At 45.1% G+C, this 19,990-nt stretch overlaps 1 protein-coding gene and 1 long non-coding RNA gene across 5 annotated transcripts in view; one reads left to right on the forward strand and one right to left on the reverse strand.

The window, feature by feature from the left end:
* Positions 1–19,990, forward strand: part of LOC135972145 (microtubule-associated protein 2-like) — a 957,474-nt gene that overhangs the window by 935,878 nt on the left and 1,606 nt on the right. For 2 of the 4 annotated variants that reach the window (XR_010591423.1, XR_010591424.1), the window contains exons 4-6: positions 3,369–3,483; positions 5,194–5,387; positions 8,322–8,428. Coding sequence is in view for 1 of the 4 variants with exons in the window: in XM_065561255.1 (XP_065417327.1) it covers positions 3,369–3,483; positions 5,194–5,271; positions 8,322–8,341 (213 nt within the window). In the remaining 3 variants the exon portion in view is untranslated. Of the gene's footprint in view, positions 1–3,368; positions 3,484–5,193; positions 5,388–6,592; positions 6,795–8,321; positions 8,429–19,990 lie in introns of those variants that run through there. The other 2 variants (XM_065561255.1, XR_010591425.1) reach the window with 2 other exon arrangements.
* Positions 1–19,990, reverse strand: part of LOC135974224 (uncharacterized) — a 74,034-nt gene that overhangs the window by 52,881 nt on the left and 1,163 nt on the right. The window lies entirely within an intron of this gene.

Raw genomic sequence — 19,990 nt, forward strand, 5'->3', positions numbered from 1 at the left:
AAAGTTATGTGCAGGGCATTGACTTAAATATACGCCCTCTCCACCTGCTCACCCATGCTAAAGGAAATGATATCTGGTGTGCTATCATCCTTGCTCTCACTGGATGCTCCATGATGTCATCATCGTTGGACACTGATGGGTTGCATTTAATTTGTAGTAAAGCAATTGGCATCCACAGCAACATTGAATTTTATGGGTACATAGTGGAAATGCTTGTATTGGTAAGACTCTGAGGGCAAGTCTGGGCCATGCATATAGTGGGCCTGAAACTGCAAGGCATTGAGTCTGCTATGATTTCAGTTGGCTTCAGTGCATGTGAGGGCACTCAGCACCATGTAGAATGGCCCTCAATGTCTGAAAGTAATTCCCACCTGCTGACAGGAATACCTGGGAAATACAGTGACTATGGCTGTAAGTAGAAAGGAATCTGGATGTTAATGAGCCAGGGAGTGTAGATAGATATGCAGATGTGAAACCCACAACTTTTCTCTGAATTTTATTTTATTGATTGATTGTATTTCGGTCACAGCTAGAAGCCCCAGTCAGGAACCATGACCCCACTGTGCTAGCTACTGTACTAACACAGAACAAAAAGACAGTCCCTGTCCCAAACTGTTTACAATCTATGTATAAGACAAGAGGAAACAGCTGGATAGAGACAGATGGGGAAGTACAAAGAAACAATGAGACAATATTGGTCAGCACACGAGAAGCCAAATCATTCTCAAATATTTTGTAGGCCTCACGTGGCAAAGTCAAGTTTCAAGGAGGGTTTTGAAGGAGGATAATGAGTTAGTTTTGCAGATATTTATGGGAGCTCCTCCCAAGTATGAGGGGCTGCATGGCAGGAAACATAATGGTTTATTTATTTTGTAAATGGTTCTGCAATTGGATGCATGTACTATCAATTTGCTATTTCATTAAAGGCCAGATTTTTAAACATATGTAGGCACCTAACTCTCATTTATTTCAGTGAGATTTAGGTGCCTAAATACCTTTAAAATCTGGCCCTAAGGACCTAAAATGGCAACTAGGCAGATCTTCCTGGCTATTTCCATATGTAGTTGCATGCCTGATTACATCCCACTGCACCCCTAAGGCGGGGTTTGAGATATCCGTACTCACAGTCAGTAGTATTAACTCCATGGATAGTCCCATTGACCTCAATAGGACTCCACGTGGAGTAAGGTGCTATTCACGGTGTGGAAGAGTTATCAGAAGACAGCCTTTAACAAATCCTTTGCAAATTTAGGCCTGAATCCTGCAGCTGCATTTGCAGTTGCCATTTCAGTGTTGGGCCGTTAGCCTAAGAAGTATTATAAAATCTTCATGCATATTAGCACTAAATTAATTAATAGGCAGCAGATTTAAAATAAACAAAAGGAAGTATTTATTCCCACAACGCACAGTCAACCTGTGAAACTCTTTGCCTGAGGATGTTGTGAAGGCCAAGACTATGACAGGGTTCAAAAAAGAACTAGATAATTTCACAGAGGACAGGTCCATCAATGGCTATTAGCCAGGATGGCCAGGGATGGTGTCCCTAGACTGTTTGCCGGAAGCTGGGAGTGGGCGACAGGGGGTAGATTACTTGATGATTACCTGTTCTGTTCATTCCCTCTGGGGCACCAGGCATTGGCCATGTCAGAAGACAGGATATTGGGCTAGATGGAGCTTTGGTCTGACCCAGTGTGGCCGTTCTTATGTTCTTATGTAAATTCATTGGGTAATAGCGTACCGTCCTCCAGGCCACATTTTTACCAGATGTGGAAGTCTCATGCAGTCCATCTAAAGGCACTAAGTTACAAATGGGAGAAGTTTTTGCATGTATTAAAGTGACTTGAGTGTGGTATTTTCAAAGCTGCATGAGAATTTGTAGGCCCAGTTCCTCTTCAGTTGAATAGGAATCGGGCACCCAAATCCCCGAGATGGCTTGAAAATCCCCTCCTCAATAACTAAAAGCAAAAAGGAAACGTCCAGGCTGTAAATTGCACTGAACGGATTTTTTCGCTATTTCCTTGTTGCTGTGTTGTGCAAAGCAACAGATGCTGTGCTTGAAAAGTACCCAACTAATTTCTCTTTGGTGATCTTCATCCTGTGATAGCATCGGCCGTTCAACCAAAACGAATGTGCCTTATGTGTAACTGTATGAACGTTCATAGTGGAATAAGGTTCTGATCCAAAACCCTTTGAAGTGGAAAGACGTCTGTTGACTTCACTGGGCTTTGGATCAGTCCGTAAATCAGGGTCATGTTGGCCGCATTAAAGAGATGGGAAGAAGGGTGTAGGGAACATTTCCAGCCCATGTAAGGACCAGGAACAATTGCATTCCTAGCACTAAGGAGAGCGCAGTAACTCCTCACTCCCTACTCCCCCAGGGGCAGACAGCATTCCAAAGGAGGTGGGGAGAAGTTGGGTCATGGCCCCACCTCAGCACCCCTCCACACGAGTCCACGTAGCATGCAGCATTTCATCAAGGGGTGCAGCAGCAGCTCTGCTCCTCCGGGGGCAGTATAGGCCCTTAGTTTTGGCTGAGCTTCGATGGCACAACTGAGTGGTCAGGAGGCAAAGTCTGCACCTCAAACACATTGCTATGAACCTCTGTCATCCCCGACAGTGGTATCACATGGAATACATTTGCATGCTGTCAGATCTGTGATTCAAATGTAGAGTTGCCTGCATGGTGCAGCCCTGAAAAAGGTGAGGCGGATAAAGTATACATCTTAATGTTGTCGAAATGTCATTGGCCCTTCTTTCTTAAGTCCCTCCTCAGCATACCCTTCAATGTCTTCAGGTGCAGTGCCCTGAATGCATACTAACTGTATGTTAATGAAGGAAAAATACAATCCAAAGCACTTGTAAAAATAGAAATAACTCAATATATTAGATGCCAGAAAATCCATCTCAGCTTGTCATCTTGGCCATGTTTGGAAAATGCCATGGTCGCAAAATTGCACATGAAAAATCTTCCTAGACAGTTAATAAATTCTCACTTTAAAGTTCTGCAATTACTGCATATATCTCCCATACCAAAAATGAGAAGCAGTGGTTAATAGTAATGTCTTATACTGTCCTTGCTCCAAGGAGTAAGATTCAAAATTACTTTTACATTTACAGATTCAGGGACAGATTTTCAACACCCAGCAGTTCCCTCTGAGAAGAATAGGAGTGCTGGGGCTTGAGATCTTTTGCAAATCTGGTCCTTTAATTTCATTTCTAATGATTTCACTAAATATTTGAAAGTAAATACATTTTTAAAAAATCTGAATGAGTCTGACTCTGAAAGTTTTAGCCAAACTCAATTTTGTTTTTTTAAAAACTCTTATTAACGCACCGTTTTTGTTTTGTTAATTTTGCTACTATCACAGAGGGAAGTGTCTGCAAGGATAGTCCAAGTAGTAACAGCTGAAGCTGTAGCAGTCCTGAAAGGTGAACAGGAAAAAGAAGCCCAGCACAAAGATCAGCCTGGACCATTACCTTTAGGTAAAACAAGGCATTTGCAAGAGTGGGGAAGGTATCTCTGTGTGTGCAGCTGTATATAAATATAATTATTAATATCAGGTCACCATATATAATGCATGTAGATCACAAAGGTGGTGCTGATATTCATGGATAAATTGTAGAACCCTGGGATAAATTTTGTAACCAGATAATAAATAAAATGTCATATTTCCCCAATTTATCATGCACCTTTGACTGCCTCGCTGACCCTATCCTCACTAGTCCATCTCCCATCAGGTCTGCGTTACATTCTCTGAGCAACTTCGACCGTTATTGTTATTATTGTGTTTATTATGATAGTGGCTCGTTAACTGAGGTGCAATTTTGCCCGAAAGTCCCTAATTCAGCAAAAATACTTAACACAGGCTTGACTTTAAGCATTTGCTTAAGTCCTATCGAGATCTATGGAATTTAAGCGCACACTTAACTCCTTTGCTGAGTTGGGCCTAAGTGAGGGCAGAACTAATTACACAGCCTGGGTGTTGAGACATTCTTCAACATACTCTGAGAAACAACGTATATGTTTGCAATGATTTCTGTTACAGCGCCTGTAGGTACGAAAGTACATCTGTGAGTTATTTAAATGTGGTTGTATGATCTGCATTGGGATCAAAAAGCCAGTCTCAAGAGGAAGTATTCGAGGCACTAGGTCTGGTCCAATATCCATTGAAGTCAATGAAAGTCTTTCCGTTGATTTCATTGGTCTGGGGATCACACCCTAAATCATAAATTGAGACCTAGTTGCTTGCTGGAATCATTTGCAGCCCAGGAAATACTATGGCATAAAGTTTAAAAAACCTGATAGATCCCAGTACTAACTCTGAAGAAATTCTCAAAACTATTTCTGTGAAATCAGATGAAGAATCTGAGTATACCTGAGAGATACCTTGTTTAGGGCTTAATCTTGCTGCTACTGAAACCATTGACAAAACTTCCTCTGACTTCAGTGGGAACAGGATAAGACCCTTAATTGGGAATTAATCTAAAACCTTAGATTAGGCTTCAATATAGTGCCTTCCTCTGATGAAATACCATGATCAGGTGGCTGACAGAAGTTCCCCATTGACTTGTTTTCCTTCCTTGGTGATGCTTCCAGCTGGTACCTTTCATACTTTGACAAGGAACGTTTGCATATATTATGCAGCTAGCCCTGAACCCAGCAGAAACAAAACAAAAAATACCCAGGTTGTAATAATGTAAGAACCCAGCAAAGTGCTGTTTGTCCAGCTACCCAAAGGTAAACTAAGCTTGGGATTGGGTGCCTATTTATCCCTTTTCCATATGATCGAACTGAATCTTTAAAATCTCACTGATTTAAATATGTTGCCATCCTAGGTTTGTGAATGAAACTTTCTCAAAATCATGAATGAACAATAGTATTGATCTGGCTAACAGATGGGACACAAACACAAAGGACTGATACTTTTTTATTTTATTTTATTTTATTTTGTTATACCCTGGGACCAGACTCTTGAACGTAAGGCAGGGCACCTGAAAGGAAATGTTTTCCTTTCATTATAGGTTTAAAATAATACATTGAAACAGGGAGTATCTCTGAAAATCTATTAGGCACAACCTCCATTTAAGTATTCTCCGAATAGGCCAGAATTGCAGCTTGTACTCGGCATCTAATGGTTTCACAGGAATTAATTGCTGTATCTCATTTTCTCATTTGCATTGTTCAATCTCTAGCAGTTGAAGAATCAGCTAATCTGCCTCCTTCCCCACCTCCATCACCAGCCTCAGACCAGACTGGAACACTGGCAGAAGGTAAGGGTCCCCTGGACATTTCAGAGTATATCTATCGAGGAAGGGAACAAATGCTCGTACGAAGAGGTGGGGGAAGTAGTAAATGGAAATACTTCCTGCTAGCTTCAGCTTAAAGAGTAAGCATTCCCCAGCAATGCAGTGCCATCTGCAAAGTGACCGTAACACACAAATGAGATATATACATATACACAGGGATAATTGGAAGTAAGCAAAAATAAATACACAGACATATATATATATATATGAACAATAATTATTAATAGATATTACAAGCCAAGATGTCTAAATAGTGAGACTTCCCAAGTGTGAGCCTAGAACGTGGTGTTAAATATTGATTACTACAGTCTGTTAAGATGTGTTTAGTTGGAAATTAACCAGCATTAATATTGTTTCACAATCCAAGTCCATACAAGCAAGGAGATTCAGAGTTTGATTATTCTTTCTGCTTTCCAGCTTTAATTCACATTTCTGTGCCTTGGTGTATATGGGGATTCTGTACCAGGGTGCCAAAGTGAAATTCTACTCTTAAAGCAAATTATACTTTCTGATCCACACAGTAGTACTCAACGTCTGAGATGACATTCACATTTTCCATATCTGGATGATTGGCTGAATTCAGACAGCTGAGCCACATGGTAAACTATGAAAAATCTCTCTGCGTATCAGTTTTTAGAAACATCAATCTATTCAAAATCAGCAAAAATATATTTTCCCAAGTATAGATTTTGCTCTATCCAGATGATTGACACCACAGAAAAAACCTGCCACAAACTTCTGAGCCACATGTTAGCTTGCACATATGTGACATTACTAAGCAGACTTCATCTATGTGCATTAAAGGCTGGCTAAAGTCAATGTATCACACTGCAAAACATCAAATAAGCATGCCAGTTCTACTCTGGGCTCCCAGTCTGTCAGTACCGAACTGGTGGTCAAACCCGCTGGTACCCTTCTCCACACTACTGCCTACAAAGACATTGATCACAGCTGCATCAGGAACAGGGTGCAGTGCATACCTGGACCACCTCCATATACAAGGACCTGCATCCCAAAAGGGCATGAGGCTACACATAAAACCTTCTTGTCATGACCTGCTCCTTCCTGGGCACACACCATATTTATCAGGGTCTGTGGATCATTAGTGCAGCCATTTAACCTGCCTAGTCTTCTCGGGATATGTGTCTATTTTGGCTGCTTATCCTAATTCTGTTTTCGAGGGCCTTGCAACTCCCTTCCAAAACCCACCAACTGACTACATTTTCAACTGCTTGGTTTGATAAACAGTAAATTTATTTAACCTGACTAGACATAACAATGGTCAGTAACCTTTCTAGTTCTTGCACTGAAAGGGACATTCTATGCTTTAGAGAACCTAGTGGAGCTTCCTCTCCTCACAAAAGCCACCCAAAGAATCTTCTCTCCCTCTCTCCAGGAGTCAACTGCTGTTCCTTCAAATTAACCCGCCGCCACCGAATTACAAGCTGTCATGGCTGACCCTTCACACAATATTCCGTAAAGATAAGGTGGTTGTTGAGACCTCATCCCAAATTTATTTCTGAACTTGTCACACTTATTTGAACCAATCTACCTGTCTTCATTTCAAAACCCCATTCCTCTCCAGTGGAGAAGAAATTCCCCCACTTTAGATGTTTGTTTTTAGGCCTGTGATAGGACAGAGCCCTTCAGACACTTCCTGTCTTTTGTTGTTGTTGTTGTTTTGGTTGTTGCCATTTCTCGTGCTTCTAAGGGACAAGTAGTTTCCGAGATAATATCTGAACCTAAGTGGATTACAGTGCATTTCAGGCTGCTATCGCATGGCTGGTATCAAAGCTTATTCCACTAAAGTGTGCTTTAGAAACATCCACATACCTGAAGTTTGTAAGGCAGTTAGTGGCAAGCAGGACTCCTCAATCCCATCTTCCAAATGGGCCTCTGCTCATCAGTCATTTAGAATTGGAGATGCATCTTAGCTGACATCTTGAAGAACCACAGTTACTATAAGGTAAGTAACCATTCTGTCTCCTAGTGCAGGCAGTGCCATCTCCCATATCCTCCACTGTCTGAAGGGAACTGGAAGTTTTGAGAAAAGCAGTTGGTTCAAGCTAGATCCAATAAGATGGTGACGTTATCGAAAACACTTTGGAATTGGCAGCTTTTCATTTTCATTTTAAGAGAGGGCCTCTCACCACTGGGGATCAAAATGGTGCTTACTGCATGCATCAGTGCTCCTAGATACATTTGCTACATAGCAACAATTGCCATAAACAACTTCTAATATCTAAATAGTAAATAACTGAATATTCAGACCATGCTAGACATATTTTTAATGTTAGCATTATCAGTAGTAAATACCCTATTAAAGATAAACAGGGTGAACTAAATACACTTATGAGATAACTGCTTCACCATTGGGGTAGGTGTGTACATTCACTTGTAATGAAAGACTGTTGTATATGGAGTCATATTTTTCTAAAGTAATGTGCAGTGTTGAAAGGATAATTTACTTTAGATAAGAAGTGAGAACTAGTACATATTCTGTTCCGTAGATTGTGCTCTAAACACAAGCACGAAGACTTAAGTGAACTACTTATATAACAAAGGTAGCCCTTTTGTGTGTGTGAATTATTCAGATTTTTCTTTTATGAATTGGTTCATTATTTACAATTATCTGACAGATGGTTTGAGCATGTTTCATCCTGTGGATTAATCTCAAGTATTTGCTGCTTCAAGGATTTGTTACCTAATTTTCTGTCCGTTCTGTCTGGTCATCTGTTTCTGCTCCCTGACTAGATTCTCATGGGTATTTGCAACCTTTCTCTTCCTGTGAACACTCTAGGAACAAAAATGTACTTGTACTGCAAACGCCATTAAAGCAGATTTTCTGTCTATTTGAACCAATGCTTATTCATGCTCATTTTTTATCATTAACCCAGCTCTAGTGAAGCAAGTCTTATTCCCATTATTGTGGCATAATGAATTCTAAACAGAGTAATCTTTGAGCTGTGTGCACTATCATGGACCTAACTCTTCATGCTTCTGTTTTGCTGCAGGGAATGTACAAATACCTTGAGAGGTGTTTTTCAGACTTCAGGCAGAGAGGCTTCGTTGTTGGATATGACACGCGAGGTCAGGTGACCAGCAGCTGCAGCAGTAAGAGGTATGAGGATTGATTCCATTTGAAAGACTAGAATTTTAAGTGTGGCTTATAATGGTTCTCTTCATATGGGGAATTTTATCAGGAATTTAGTGTATTCTCTATTTATATTTCTGTAGTGCCTAAGAGTCCTAGTTATGGACCCCTAGTGCTAGGCGCTGTACAGACCCATAACAAAGACAGTCCTTGTCCCAAAAGAGTATACCATGTAAATGCACAAGCACTCTAAACAGCAAGACAGTCACATGATGTAGAAATCACTATATGTGTGTGAGACTTAAGTGTGAAAGGAAACTTAAAATACTAAGCCCTTAACTTGAATACATCAAAAAACTGCACGACTGGTTATCAGTGTTTTGAGTATTGAGTTTTATTGCAAAACTGTAGTTCTAACTCTGTCAAACTACACATCTGATTTAAACTTTCACGTGGAAAAGGAGTAATTCCTCCTTCAACCCTATGTAACTATTGTGATACCTCTTGTAGCATCATACACTGATTTGTCTTGGCAGTATGGAGGCATTAATACAGTCACACAAATGAGGAGTCTTTTCTAATTTCATGCTTAAAAAAATCCAAACTTCTACAAATATAAAGGTGCTTAATGCTGCTGATTTTACTAAAATAGCTCAGCCAGGCTGGTAGACTACTTTAAAAAAACTGATTTAGTATCCTTGCCTTTTTTTTAACTTGGGTAATATATGGTTTGAAATGCAGAGAGAGAATTCCTGTAACATCATTAATTCTCACTTGATCATATTACTGGGACTCTTGCTTTTCAGTATGTTATAGTACACTTACTATTACACTATCGTGTGATTAAAAAATTAAATTACACTTCACTGTCAAAAAAGTGAACAAAGTAAACATGGTATGTTTGGATCCTTAATTTTCATAGCCTGTTTGTTCACTTACAATGAGCCCCCTCCCATCATTTTTAATGATCAAAGTGCAAATAATTTTCTGGTTATAAATACCTGTGAAGTTGTTGTTGTTGTTTCAAAGACAAGAAACTGTTTGATGAAATTGAACTAAAGTTCCCGCTAGCCCTAATGAAAGGATTATTTTAAAGTAAGTTCTGTCTGTCTGGCAGTAAGGCTAATGACTGTGTGAATTTCTGTAGCTGTTTTTAGACTGATTGGAATAAGGGAGATTGCTGGCCTATTGAAGTTTATTTTGGGAGTAGTATATTGATCTACTTTATCGGAATCATCTGAAACTGCTGAACAGCATTAAAAACCACCAACCTCTGTTAGTTACCAAGATCTATTTTTACCCCTCGAAAGGCTTTTGTTGTAGGAATTTGGCGTTTTTGAAACATGTACCGTGGAGCTTAGATTTGTGCTTCTGTGATCAGATATGGTTCTCAAACAACCGGAGGCTTTGAACCTTTGTATGTCTTTTGACTGTGATGTTGATTGCAAGGCGCTTTACAAGCAAATAAAATGACAAAACACTGCTTCAAAGAGTTTACAATCTAATTATAGGCATGTCGCAGTTAGTGAAAAGATCAAACAGTGGACGGAAGTGGGAGACCAGTGAAGTGAGGGTTACAATAATGTCATATGACTATTTAGGTTTGTTATGTGGACTTATTGATGGTTTCATTATGTGTTATATTCATGTTACATTTTGGATTCAAAGCTGAATATATGAATAGGGATGATTTAATGAATGTTGTACGTATGTTATAATACACACATGAATGAGATTAAAGAGGGAATTAGAAATCAACATGCATGGAAAACACTTTATCCATTCCAAGATGATGTAAATTATGTATGCTTTTTATCACAACTCTTCCACAACAAGAAGAAAAATGAAACCAAACTTCCCAGTGACATTGAATTCTTGAGCAAATGCAAGAAACAAAACATCATCCCCAGAGGAGTCACCATCTATAACCCTCTGTTCTTCTTCGAGAGATGTCCCTGTGGGTGCTCCACTGTAGGTGCTGGTGCGTCCCTGCGCCTTCGCCCGGAGATTTTTGCAGCAGTACTCATAGCGGCCACGCATGCTCAGAAGCTGCCCCCCCGCTGTGACTCTAGGTTAATAGTACGCATGCGTGGCCGGTCTCCTCAGTTCCTTCTCAACCGTCCCCGGCCTGAGACGGAGCTCAGCAGACTCATTAGCAAATCCTTCACTCTTACCCTTTAGTAACCAGTTCTTGTCAGTTTTTTTCTGTTAGTATAGTTACTTACCCAGTTCATCTGTTAAAATAAAAAAAAAAAAAAAAAAAAAAAATTTCTGTCAGCCGCGGCTATGCCGGGCTCCACAGGTTTCAAACGCTGTGCTACCTGCAAGGAAGCTATCCCCTTATCGGACGGACACTCAAAGTGGATAAAATGTTTGGGGGAAGCTCACATTCCCCAAAAATGTGCCCACTGCTGTAAACTCAGCTCCAGGGCACGGAAAGACAGGGAGCTTAAACTCAAACTGCTCCTCCTTCAAAAGTCTATCGGGTCAGTTTCAGACCCAGGCGTTGAAGCCGGCTCCGCTACCCGACACAGCCCCCCCCCCCTCAAAAAAGCTGAAAAAGTCTACGAAGAAGGGGCACCTTTCTTCACCGAACAAGGCTATGAGGCATAAAGTTTCTCCAGGCAGATCAACGATCTCTCTGCCTGTGTTCCTTCGCCTCAGCAATTTTCATGAGCCAGGCTCTTCGGGAACCGCGCAAAAGCCGCTTGAGACTCCAGCGGCGCCGCGAAGCTCCGGTGCCGAGGCATCAGGCTTCCAGTTGCCTGCCTCAGTTACGGCACCGTTCGGCACCGCGAATGAGACGGTGCCGACATTCCACAGCATGCCTGACCCGAGGCAGCCTGACATTTCTCGCCCGGCACCGACCACGGCATCGACGCCTGCGGGGCATTCTGACACAGAGATCACAGGCAGAAACCCCGATCGCGGGAATGCTCCTGTGCGGCAGCCTCTCCCGGCTCAGCTTTCATCTCCCGCAGGAGATTCATTGACTCATTTTACCCAGACAGCAGATCTTCTAGTATCACCTACCTTGCAGTCTCCGCTCATGAATGCATATTCTTTTTCAATGCCTGAGTCAGGATCTGAGCAGTTTTCCTCCAGTGAGGAGGAAACAGATCCACAGGGAGTTTTTTCACCATATCATGACTCCCAGCCCCGAACCCAGAGCAATAAGGGTTATGAGAAAACTACCTCATCCCACTCTCAGGACCCTGCCTCCTGGGGGGTGAACCCCTGGATGGCACCACCTATGCCCTACCCGCCACCATGGCAATACTGGACACCATGGGCATCATACCCTCGGGAATACATGCCCCGTGCCCATTCGACCAGGCGCAACACTGATCCAGCACCATCTCATAACGAACATGCCACTGACACGAGACACCTGGCAACACAGCCACGCTCCCAGGATAAACCTAGCCCTACTCCTGTTCTAACAGAAACAGAGCTAGCACCTGAAGAAGCATTGCTTCCCCTTCCTCCTACTCCCTCTGATGAATATACAAAATTCCAGGACCTCTTTAAAAGAGTTGCTAGTGACCTGAGAATTAACCTGGACGTGGTCACCGAACAACAGCATGAACTAACGAACATCCTACAGCCCCCTTCTTCCTCCAGAGTGGCACTCCCAATTAACGCAGCCCTCTTAGAACCCGCTAAGTCCATCTGGCAGACTCCAGCGACAAGCCTACCTACCTGCAAGCAAGCAGACAAGAAGTATTTTATTTCTCCAAAGGACTCTGAATTCCTTTTTATCCACCCAGCACCAAATTCATTGGTAGTAGACGCTGCGAACCAGAGGGCTAGACAACAGTATTCTCGTTCTGCCCCACCCAACAAGGATAACAAACGACTGGACCTTTTTGGTCGCAAGGTCTATGCATCCTCCACCCTCTAATTTCGTATAGCTAATTATACTGCAGTTCTGGCAAAATACGACCATAAAAACTATAATAAGTTAATGGACTTTATTGACGACATTCCAGAACAAAGAAAACAACAGTTCAGAGCTACGGTTTCTGAGGGCCAAGCCATTTCACGCACCGCTCTCCAAGCAGCCCTCGATGTAGCCAACACAGCGGCAAGATCGACCGCTACAGCGATAGTCATGCGACGGGGCTCATGGCTCTCCTCTTCCTTTTTTCCTCGCGAAGTTCAGAACACAATTTAAGATCTTCCCTTCGATGGTGACAAACTCTTTGCTTCTAACACGAATGAAGTGCTTCATTCAATGAAAGACTCCAGGACAACCCTCCGGTCTCTAGGTCTCCAGGCACCTACGACCAGAAGACGACAATATCGATACCAACCGTACCACCGGCCGCGTTATCCCGCATTTACACAACCTTCCCATAGACCGCAGGAACAGCAACAGCCGCAACGTCAAAGACCAAGATTCCAGCGACGTCGCCCAAACTCTGCAGGGGCACCTCAACCCCCACCAGCTAATAGGCAGATTTGAAGACTTGGTCGAGGGTTTAGAAAGCAACGCCCCCACTTCAGCCGCCACACCTATCTTTGGACACCGCCTACGACCTTTCTTCCATCAATGGAGGAAGATTACCTCCGACAAGTGGGTCTTAGAGGTAGTTACAATTGGATACGTCATCCCCTTCCTCTCCTTACCTCCCACCCACCCACCCTCCCCGTCCCTCTTCAGGGACCCTTCTCACGAGCAGCTACTCCTCCAAGAGGTGCAACATCTCCTTCATTTGGGAGCAGTAGAAATCATGCCAGAGCGACACAGAGGGAAGGGTTTTTACTCCCATTATTTCTTAACGGAGAAGAAAAATGGGGGATGGCGACCAATCCTCGATCTCAGGCGGCTCAACAGATTCATCAAAAAGCAAAAGTTCAAGATGGTGACCCTCACTACCATAATCCCAGCGCTGGAGCAGGGCGACTGGTTTTCTGCCCTCGACCTACAAGATGCCTATTTCCATGTCACTATACATCCGGCCCACAGACGTTTCCTCCGATTTACCCTTGGTTCCACACATTTCCAATACAGGGTACTCCCCTTCGGACTATCTACAGCCCCCCGTGCTTTTTCCAAACTTCTAGCTGTAGTCACTGCCCACCTCAGGAAACAAGGGGTCGTAATATTCCCTTACCTCGACGATTGCCTCCTCAAAGCTTCAACATTCGACGAGGCGCTCCGGTTCACACGGCTCACAGTCGAATGCTTTCTATCTCTCGGCCTACAAATAAACAGGGACAAATCCACATTACGCCCCACCCAGCACCTGCAGTTCATAGGCGCAGACCTCGACTCTCGGACGGGGCTAGCATCGCTCCCACCCGATCGCTTCAATTCCATAAACCAACTGGCCACAATTATTCGCAACAGCCCTCAGGTAACTGCCCGAGACTGCCTGCAACTACTAGGTCACATGGCCTCGTGCACTTTTGTCGTCCAGAATGCACGCCTACACATGAGGTGCTTCCAAGCGTGGCTGGCAACAGTTTACAAACCGAATGTGCATTCTTTAAACAAGACTCTCTCCCTGCCTACTCCAGTCAAAGATTCGCTACATTGGTGGACCGTCCACTCCAACCTCTGTTCTGGAGTCCCGTTTCTTCAACAGGCTCCATCACGCATTCTGACCACCGATGCATCTATGACAGGGTGGGGTGCACATATGTCTCATCACACAGTACAGGGACTATGGTCACCAACCGAGACCTCCCTGCACATAAATGTTCTAGAACTTCGCGCCATTCGCAACGCGTGCCGTCACTTCCTGCCACTAATCAAACATCATCACGTACGCATAATGACGGACAACATTGCATGCATGTTTTACGTAAACAGGCAGGGCGGAGCTCGTTCCCATTCGCTGTGCACAGAGGCTATGAAGCTCTGGAATTGGTGTATTGCGAACAACATCCAGGTATCAGCAGCCTATCTTCCCGGAATCATGAACACCACAGCGGACGAACTGAGCAGACGCTTCCCATGGGACCACGAGTGGGAGATAGACGAGAAAACCATTCACGATGTATTCAGCACCTGGGGTTACCCAACCATAGACTTGTTTGCAACTGCAAAAAACAAGAAATGTCTCAATTTCTGCTCCAGAGCAGGACTGGGCAAACATTCCCTGGGGGACGCATTCATGATCTCATGGCACTGAAACCTATTTTATGCGTTTCCCCCGATACCAGTTCTCAACAGGGTCCTGATAAAAATACGAACGGACCGAGCCAAGGTGATCCTCATTGCCCCATCGTGGCCCAGACAACCATGGTTTCCCTTCCTCACCAGAACGTCAATCCAACCACCAATCTCCCTGCCGCTTATTCCGAACCTTCTATCTCAACAGCACGGCCATTTTCTCCACCCCAACCTGTCCATGCTTCACCTCAAGGCCTGGTTCCTACGTGGTTCTCCCAACGCGAATTAGATTGCTCCAAACAAGTTCAGGAGGTACTCCTACATAGCAGAACGCTATCTACTCGCAAGACCTATCTTCAAAAGTGGAAACGGTTCACACATTGGTGTTCTGCTAAACATCTTTGTCCTACCTCGGTACCTCTTTCATTTATATTGGACTATCTCTTGGGCCTTAAGCAATCTGGCCTTTCCTTCAGCTCCATCAGGGTCCATTTAGCTGCTATTACGACTTTCCACGACAGAATTGATGATACGTCTGTCTTTGCTCACGCTACTACGAAGCGTTTCCTCAAGGGTCTACAAACCTTATATCCAGACATTAAACCACCGACCACCCCGTGGGACCTTCATCTGGTACTGTCTGCCCTAACTCAACAACCTTTTGAACCCCTAGCCACGTGTTCCCTCTTACACCTCTCGATGAAAACAGCGTTTCTAGTGGCAATTACTTCTGCCAGACGGGCAGGAGAAATAGCAGCTCTCATGGCACACCCACCATATACAATATTTTTTAAAGACAAGGTTACCCTCAGATTACATCCCAAATTTCTTCCGAAGGTGCACTCGTCATTCCATATTAATGAACCCATACACCTGCCGACTTTTTTTCCGAAACCACATGCGAACTCCTTCGAAACCTCAATGCATACACTAGATGTACGCAGAGCCTTGTCATTCTATTTGGATAGAACCAAACCTTTTAGAGCTTCCTCCAGACTTTTTGTCTCTATCGCCGACCGCTCCAAAGGCACGCCTATCTCTACCCAGAGACTCTCGAACTGGATCTCCCAGTGTATCCGACTGTGCTATCAGTTGAAGGAGGTTACACCTCCAGACGGCATTAGAACACACTCCACTAGATCTCTGGCTGCCTCGGTCGCGTTCTTACGCAAAGTTCCCTTGGCTGACATTTGTAAAGCAGCCACCTGGTCCTCTGACCACACTTTTGTTAAACACTATGCCCTTACTCAAGGCCCTCTATCTGACATACGCTTGGGCAGAGCGGTACTTTCAACGGCGTTCCTGCCAGATCCGAAGTCCCTACCTCCTTAAGATACATGGCTTTTAAGTCACCTACAGTGGAGCACCCACAAGGACATCTCTCGAAGAAGAAGAGGAGGTTACTCACCCTGTGCAGTAACTGACGTTCTTCGAGATGAGTGTCCCTGTGGGTGCTCCACTACCCACCCTCCTCCCCTCTACTTCGGAGTTGGGGGGCCTCCGTGGTAGAGAAGGAACTGAGGAGACCGGCCACGCATGCGTACTATTAACCTAGAGTCACAGCGGGGGGGGGCAGCTTCTGAGCATGCGTGGCCGCTATGAGTACTGCTGCAAAAATCTCCGGGCGAAGGCGCAGGGACGCACCAGCACCTACAGTGGAGCACCCACAGGGACACTCATCTCGAAGAACGTCAGTTACTGCACAGGGTGAGTAACCTCCTCATCCTTACATACAACTTCAAATATGCTGAACAGCTCTGCAGAAGGACTTCAGAAAAAACTGAGGAACCATCTCCTGTACCTCACATCTCCAGAAGGAACTACCTCAAACAAGAAATCATTACATGCTTCCCACACACTGGAAGGATGACCAAGGAAACCTGCCTGGAGATCATGCAAGAAACCCAAAATATCAAAAAACCTGATGACAGCCATCCAACACAAAAACAAAAAGGGGAAACCAACTACAACAACTCCACAACCCACAGAACACCATCTCCGAGAGAAACCAGGACTCACTACATGGATGCTAAGCGACACCCTATCATCATCAACTTATCAAGAAAACCCCTAACTAGAACCACATTCTGTGTACTCGCCAAGGGACTGATCATCTGCTCCATCACAGAACCTGAGACCATACTCACGTGGAGAACGAGAAGAATTCTTTCACAACAAAGACTACATCACCCACAACTACCACGTCCCCACTGATAGTCATAAGAAAAAAGAAACATTTGACTGGACTCCTCACAGAGAATGAAACCACACACTTGATCATTACGTTGATTGCTTCAGGAAAAAAATTGACTGAAATCGTTAACATCACATCCACCACAATCTCTCCACTGCTGAGAGGATAGCTATACAATCCATGAAATCCAACCACAAGATAGTGATCAAGCCAGTAGATAAGAGGTGCTATTGTAGTTCTCAACCTCAATGACCTACATCAACAAGGCCAACCGACAACTCTGACATCACCTATTATAAAGAAATCAAAGAAGATTGCACACTACTATTCACTCAGGAGTTTAAGGATGTCATCAAATCCTTCCTTCCCCAAACCACTCCAAGAGAATCTCTACAGCCTCACCGTTCGTGAACCCTTTCCAATCCAGGGACCTATTACATGCTTCCCAAGATACACAAATAAGGAAAACCAGGCAGATCCATCTTATCTGGCTACAACACTCTTACTGAAGGAATATCAGGACTCACAAAAAACATCCTCAAACAGTTCACCACACAAAGGGCCGGTTTTATCCAGGACACGCCAACTTCCACCAGAAGCTCCATAACATTAACAGCCTCCTTCACAACACTGTCCGTGTCACCGTGGATGTCACCTCCTATCCATCAACATCTGTACCCTGATTGCATTGCTGCCTGCCTCAAATATCTTTAAGACCAATGAACAACTCTCAGATATCCACCTCAAACACATTGTAAGTGAGGATGAAATGGATAAGTTTGGCAATCATTTTACATTCAACAGACATAGACTTCTGGGAGGGAGGCTGGCTCATCTCATCAAAAGAGCTTTAAACTAGGAATTTGGGGGAGACGGTTGGGAGATGTCCAGTTAATCTCCACACCAGATTATAACATTGAGAGGGAGGACGATGAGATAAGAACGGATATAGCCGGGGGGAAGAGATTGGACATAAGGAGGGGGGGGGGATGGATACTAGACTAATAGGTCATACTAGCAGTACAGTGTCCATACCAAATGGGATAACAAATGTGAGAGAGGCCAAACGGCATAAATTAAGATGTTTATACACCAATGCAAGAAGCAAAGGTAACAAAATGGAGGAATTGGAGCTCCTGGTCCGAGAAACGAAACCGGATATCGTGGGAATAACTGAAACATGGTGGAATGGTAGACATGACTGGAGTACAGGTATGGAAGGGTATGTGCTGTTTAGGAAAGACCGGAACAAAGGTAAAGGTGGGAGAGTAGCATTGTATGTCAATAATGAGGTAAACTGTAAAGAAATAAGTGATGGAATGGATAAGACGGAGTCTGTCTGGGCAATACTCACATTGGGTAAAAGAACTACTAGAGCCTTCCCTGGGATAGTGCTTGGCGTGTGCTATAGACCACCGGGATCTAGCCTGGATATGGACAGAGAACTCTTTAATGTTTTTAGGGAAGTAAATACTAATAGGAACTGTGTAATCATGGGAGACCGGCGTGTGGCTGCGGGGCCGCAAGCTCTGCGCCGTGGGTGAGCGCCGGGCCGGGATCCGGGGGGATGCAGGGGGCTGGGAGAAGTGCGGGGTTCGGGGGGTCCCGGGGCAGGAAGGGAGTGAGGGGAACATGGGGGCTACAGGGGGCTCAGGGTCCCTGGGGAGGAGGCAAGAAGAGGGGTGCAGGGGAAATGGGGGCAGGAGAGAGGTGGGGGTTGGGGTATGTTGGGGGCTCAGGGTCCCTGGGGAGGAGGCAGGAAGAGGGGTGCAGGGGAAATGGGGGTAGCAGTTGGGCGATGTGGGGGCTCAGGGGGTCCCTGAGGAGAAGGCAGGAGGGGTGAGGAGGTCATGGGGGGCAGCAGAGAGGTAGAGGATCAGGGGACAAGTGGAGACTTGGGGAGCTCCTGGGAAGTTGGCAGGAGATGGGGCTGAGCGGCCTTGAGTGAGTTAAGAGTAGTTTCAGGTTTTGCACCTGCCCAAGTGCCCCACCATTGTTCGTGGTTTTATGATCACAAGCCCTGATGCTGCAATGAACCGCACAGACTCCAGTGGGGCTCAGCACGGATGCAGGGATCCACCCATGGGGTTTTCAGTGCAGGATCAAGGCCATGCTTTTCTGCTTCGCCTGGTCTGTTCTAATGCAAGGGTCTCAAACTCAAATGACCACGAGGGCCACATGAGTACATTGGCCCGAGGGCCGCATTTACTGACACCTCCCCCCCGCCGCCCTCGGCCCCGCTCCCACTCCACCCCTTCCACGAGGCCCCGTCCCTGCCCTGCCTCTTCCCACCCCTTCCCTGCCCCCATTCCAACCCCTTCCCTGAAATCCCCACCCCAGCTCTGCCCCCTCCCTGCCCCCAGGGGTGTGGCAGGGGCTCAGGGCAGGGAGTTGGGGTGTGGGGTGCGGCAGGGGATCAGGGTGAAGGGTGAGGCAGGGAGCTCAGGGCAGGGGGTTCGGCTGTAGGAGGGGTTCGGGGGGTGGGCTCCGGCCTGACACGCACCGGGGGCAGGGCAGTTTCCCTGCCTGCCTGCCTTCCTGCCCTGCCCCCGCGTGGCTCCGGGAAGCGGATGGAACTTGGGGAAGGAGGGGCGCAGGGGTGTGTGTGGCTGTTGCTTCGGGCACCGCCCCCAGCAGCTCCCATTGGCCGCGGTTCCCCATTCGTGGCCAGTGCGCGTTGGGCCGGAGCCGCTCTAGGTAAACGCTGGGGGAGGGTGGGGCGGGCTGCGAGGAGCTCGCGGGCCGCAGAAAATAACCCCACGGGCCGCATGCGGCCCACGGGCTGCGTGTTTGAGACCCCTGCTCTAATGAGTCTTACTGGCATTGCTGTGTTGGTTTGGGGTGTGATTTTTACTAATGTAGATATGCCAGTAAAGCGGTAGTGTAGACACAGTTATAACGGTGTTTATACTGGTATCGTTTATCCTGGTCAGGGAAATCCAATAAGCACTTTTATACCAATATAAATATGTCCACACTAGAGGTTTTTGACAGTATAGACCTGATCTACCCTTAAATTTTTTGCCAGTGTAGCTACGTTATCAAGCGTGGAAAAAATCACACCCCATAACTGACCTGATGGTGGTGGCAAAAGCACAAATGTAGATGCAGTTATACAAGCAAAACCATGCTTTTGCTGATATCGTTTATTTCATTTAGGGAACTGATATAAGTTATACCAGCAAATGCACTCTTCCTGGTATAAACGGCACCTCCACTAAGATGGTTTGCTGGTATAGTTACACTAGCAGATCCTTTTCTAGCAGAGACA

This window comes from Chrysemys picta, chromosome 11 (genome assembly GCF_011386835.1).
Source record: "Chrysemys picta bellii isolate R12L10 chromosome 11, ASM1138683v2, whole genome shotgun sequence".
NCBI classification, from domain to species: Eukaryota; Metazoa; Chordata; order Testudines; family Emydidae; genus Chrysemys; species Chrysemys picta.